This window comes from Montipora foliosa, chromosome 5, assembly GCF_036669935.1.
Source record: "Montipora foliosa isolate CH-2021 chromosome 5, ASM3666993v2, whole genome shotgun sequence".
Classification (NCBI taxonomy): domain Eukaryota; kingdom Metazoa; phylum Cnidaria; class Anthozoa; order Scleractinia; family Acroporidae; genus Montipora; species Montipora foliosa.
The window spans coordinates 25105139-25110138 of NC_090873.1; the positions used below are offsets into that span (position 1 = coordinate 25105139).

The following is a 5000-nucleotide window of genomic DNA, read 5'->3' on the forward strand; positions in this document are numbered from 1 at the left end:
GCAAAAACTTTAACTCACCACAAAGAGTTTCTTTCTATGACAACGTTACTAAAAGTCCCTTTTAATTGTGAGGATGATTCTTTTAAACATACATGCTATTCCGGAGAGCAAATTAAACGGATCTTTAGTCCGCCTTTCGTTGACATTTATTGGGCCGCGTGTTTCATTCGACATTTTAATTCTCGTTTTTACGCCTTAATTTGGCTCCAGGGATAACATTGTAATTAGAAGAGACTTGTTACATAAACGTTAACGTCTCTCCACGTCATTAGGACTTCTGACACTCAGTTGACGGCAGCAACTTGCATCCTCAAATATCGCAATCACGTCTTTTAAGCCAGTTGTGGTCTCATTTCTCGATCGATTGACATTGATTACTCTATGATATGAGCTCATGCTTATCAAGAATGCTAGTTTAAACTGTGAAAAGTCAAGAAAATGGATACCGTTGGCCTCAAGATATTTCTGAAAGGCTTTCCCCTCGCTCTGGCAATTCTACTTTCATGTGCACGTGTTAAAGGTGCTAAAGGTATTCTGATAAATTTCCTCTCCTCTTTTTGTTTATCCGATTGTGGTGACCAATTCTGTTAAATTTTCATAGATTGAAATTGCTACCTTTACTGTCTTTCTGATAGTTTATATCTGTTTTTCAGCCCAGACTATAGCGCTCAAGGGAGTCAGTGGCGGAAAACCGACTCCAGGTGTTCGTTATGCAAACTTCATTCAAGACGAATTCGCGTACCTAAATATCACCCCTGTTCGTAAAATGCTCGTTGAACGAAGTATCCAGTGCGCTTTGTCGTGTTTGGATACTCTTCCATGCTTTTCATTTAACCTGGCAGCCTTTCAAGTCAACAACGATAAACTGCTATGTGAACAGCTTCCTTCTGACAAGTACAACAACTCCGATCAATTTGTTGCTAGCAAAGTTTTCCACCACTTCAGCATCTTGGTGAGTTCAGGAAATTTCTGTCAAATACGATAAGATAATTTCTTATCAGTTGAAATGACCAAATTTTTAAAAAGCAGATTTTTGTTCCGAAATATGAGAGGTTGACTAGCAATATAGTTATTTTCACAGAGTTATGACATTAGAGTTAGAGTTATTAAGTTTCCTAAAATCCTGAATTCAAGATTTTTGAAGGCCTAAAGAGATCGAGATTTTTGTGCCGGAATATGACAGCAGTTTGTTTGAAAGGTTTGTGTCAGTGGGTTTTACCTGTCGTGTAATGTTCTCTGTGCAACCTTTTTTCGCCCTTTTGTTATACAGCTTTGGTTTGCTGTCGCTTTTTACGACTGAGACTTGCACGAAGAGTTTCGTTTCCGCACATGCCTTGCGATTCAAGTCTAACAAGTAACAGCGCCATTAGCCGTTAAAGTACATCCTTTTAACAGGAAAATTCGTGATGGACAGTGACAGGACAGAGTTTCTACGTAACAAAAAAATTATTGGAACACCTGGTAGAGTTAGAAATTGGAAGGTGAAGTTTTGTGTGCTTGTGACTTCTAACTGTTAACTAAGTAGTATAACAAATCGCTAATTTGTTGCTCGGAAAGGTTTTTTACCACTCCAACATCTGATGAGTTGTGAAAGAGACCTCTAAATAGAAAAAGGTCATGAAATTATTAGTTGGAATAACTGCTTTTCCGAAAGTTGTATCTCTGACATGAATGAAAAAAAGAAACATCAAAAGAAGGTCAAAGATAAAATTAGCTTTCGCTGCGGTTAAGACCATCCCCGCCCCCCTTTTTTTTTCCCTTTAGCGTCGAATGCGGTTCCTGATGTTGCGTCGGTCGGTCGGATTGAAAAAAAAAAAACCTAAAAAAAAACTCATAAGACATGTCACGGAATAGGAGGCTTGGTACCCCAGCGTCATTGCTGTGGAGCCTGGAAACAACAAGACGTAAACCCAAAATCGATATGGCAGAAAAGTTGGCTGATGTTATCGTAGAATTAAGAAGTGGTTTTGAGCCAAACCACGGCTTACTGTAGTTTGCAAAACGAAATGGAGCGAAACGAAATAGAACAATTTAATAATAATTTTTAATAATTTTTAATACTTCTTCTGCGCCCATTTCATAAAATGATCATGAGCGCATTACAATGAATAGAAATTAAAGATATTTACAATAATAATTATTAAAAAGTAGTAGATAATGCTAATTACAATAATGGGGATACTATAAGTAAATTGACTTTAAACTTTTATCATTTAAAAATACAGAATATTGGTCTAAAATTGAGTTCATTGAACGAAATGAAATGAAACTCTGTAGTTTGCGAACTGAAAATCTGTAGTTTGCGAAATGAAAATCTGTGGTTTGCGAAATGAGAATCTGTAGTTTGCGAAATGAGAATCTGTAGTTTGCGAAATAAACATTTACTCGTGCTACAGTCAAGCCAAATTGAATTTAGTTCGGCACGACTTTAGCGCGGCGTTTGAAACGGGCCTAAGTGCTCACGCACGCGTGTGGAAAAATGTCGGGTTGTTTCGCCGACGTAACGGGCATTACAGCCCGCACATACAAACTTATAAACCACACGTGAACGAAGCCCGCCAGGCTGAAAATTAAAATAAAGCTTGTAAAGTGACAGGAAGTCACTGAGACACCTGGCAGACTTGGAAGGGGAAGGTTAGTATGCTTGTGACAGTAAACTTTACATCGTTTGCAACAATTATGCAAATTTCTGTATTTAGTCACCGTGTAGCAGTTGGCCTTGCAGTGGCAATGGAAAGTGTGTGGCTCTCTACGCAGAAAACAGTTATGTGTGCATCTGCAAAACTGGATTCATTGGTGAAAACTGCAAAAACGGTAAGAAAAACTCCTGATAAACTAAACTGATTGATAAGTCTAGTATGAGCTGAGGTTTTAAGGCCGCTGCTTGGTAAGAGAACTTTCCCAACTTAACTATTCAAAACTTTTATTCATTGTTTTTACTGAACATTCCTTGAGATTATGAGAGTGCAAATAACAAACAAGTGATTTCTCCTGGCTCCTGGAGGAGGGAGGGGGGGGGGGGGTGGGGAACTCCTATATAAAAAGCCGACGGGGGTGCTCGTCGGAAATTTTGAAAACAACCCCTTAGAGGTACCAAGATCCTGTCTTGTGGGCTTCGAATGAAATTTTTTACAACCATAAGAGGTACCAAACTATGGCTTTTTTATTAGACAAAATTAAAAGTTAGCTAACTGTCAAATGTCCCCTGTCATAATTCTTTGGCCCAATACCCTAAAAGGTACCGCTAAAGCTCCCGCTGTGGACCTTTTGAGGCTAAACACCTTAAGTGGTACGAAAACCGTCCTTTTCTAACCCCTCAAAGGGTACGACGAGCACCCCCGTCCTTTTTATATGGGAGTCCACCCCCCTCCGGTGATTTCTACAACCGAAGTACTTCATCGATTTACTCACACCAACGCCAATTGAAATAATCAAATAAATTGGTGAGTGAAAAATGTTCCCTTTCAAGGATTTAGACCGGATCAACTTATGAGATCTAGAATATGCTTATCGCACGGATGGTCGACACAGGATCCATCTCAGTGATTAAAACTTGATCAACCTGTTAAAAGGTACAAGTAAGGGATCAAAACCGCACTTATTATTCAGAATGCCAACCAAGTGCCACTTTCCGTTTTTTTTTTCAGACATTGACGAGTGCTCTGCTGGAAACAGCTGTGACCGAAATGCTGTATGTGCGAATACTAAGGGATCCTATTATTGCACTTGTAAGGAAGGATATACAGGGGATGGAAGAAACTGCACAGGTAAAATGATGTGTGTGACCGACTTGAAATACAGAGGTTATAGAGCATAAGTACTTTTGAAAATTTAAACTGGTTTGAAAAAATAAAATAATTTTTCAAACTTTTCAAACCCCCAAAAAAATTACGCCACAACATTTACACCAAGCACAGTACCACCTTCTGCTCCCATTTATCATAAGAACGTTATTTCGCCTCGTTTTACCGCTGCCAAGTACGGCGACGTTGCTCGCAACCGGCGCGTCTTCAAACAGCAATGAATGGAGTTACCAACTGAACTATTCAAAACTGTTATTCATTGTTTTGTACTGAACGTTTCCTTAGATTGTTTGAGATTATAAGAGTGGAAAATAGCAAATAATTGATTTCTCCTGGCTCCTGGGGTTAGGGGGGGGGGGATCCTATATAAAAAGCCGACGGGGGTGCTCGTCGGAAATTTTAAAAAGAACTCCTAAGAGGTACCAAGATCATGTCTTGTGGGCTTCGAATGAAATTTTTTTCAACTATAAGAGGAACCAAATTAAGGCTTTTTTATTAGACAAAATTAAAAATTAGTTAATTGTCAAATGTCCCCTGTCATAATTCTTTGGCCCAATACCCTAAAAGATACCGCTAAATCTCCCGCTGTGGACCTTTACGAGGCTGAACACCTTAAGAGGTACGAAAACCGCCCTTTTTTTAATCCCTCAAAGGGTACAACGAGCACCCCCGTCCTTTTTATATGGGAGTCCACCCCCCTCCGGTGATTTCTACAACCCAAGTACTTCATCCATTTACTGACACCAACGCCAAATGAAATAATCAAATAAATTGGTGAGTGAAAAATGTTCCCTTTCAAGGATTTAGACCGGATCAACTTGTGAGATCGAGAATATGCTTATCGCACGGATGGTCGACACAGGATCCATCTCAGTGACTAAAACTTGATCAGCCTGTTAAAAGGTACAAGTAAAGGGTCAAAACCGCACTTATTATTCAGAATGCCAACCAAGTGCCATTTTCCGTTCTTTTTTTCAGACATTGACGAGTGCTCTGCTGGAAACAGCTGTGACCGAAATGCTGTATGTGCGAATACTAAGGGATCCTATAATTGCACTTGTAAGGCAGGATATACAGGGGATGGAAGAAACTGCACAGGTAAAATGATGTGTGTGACCGACTTGAAATACAGAGGTTATAAAGCATAAGTATTTTTGAAAATTTAAACTGTTTTGAAAAAAATAAAATAATTTTTCA

At 39.1% G+C, this 5000-nt stretch overlaps 1 protein-coding gene across 1 annotated transcript in view; it reads left to right on the forward strand.

Moving 5' to 3' along the window:
- LOC138002506 (adhesion G protein-coupled receptor E2-like) overlaps positions 1-5000 on the forward strand; it is a 21941-nt gene that overhangs the window by 115 nt on the left and 16826 nt on the right. The window contains exons 1-5 of the mRNA XM_068848541.1: positions 1-529; positions 654-952; positions 2700-2814; positions 3648-3767; positions 4782-4901. The exon at positions 1-529 is cut by the window's left edge and continues 115 nt beyond it. Coding sequence (XP_068704642.1) covers positions 439-529; positions 654-952; positions 2700-2814; positions 3648-3767; positions 4782-4901 — 745 coding nt within the window. The 5' untranslated portion in view covers positions 1-438. The remainder of the gene's footprint in view (positions 530-653; positions 953-2699; positions 2815-3647; positions 3768-4781; positions 4902-5000) is intronic.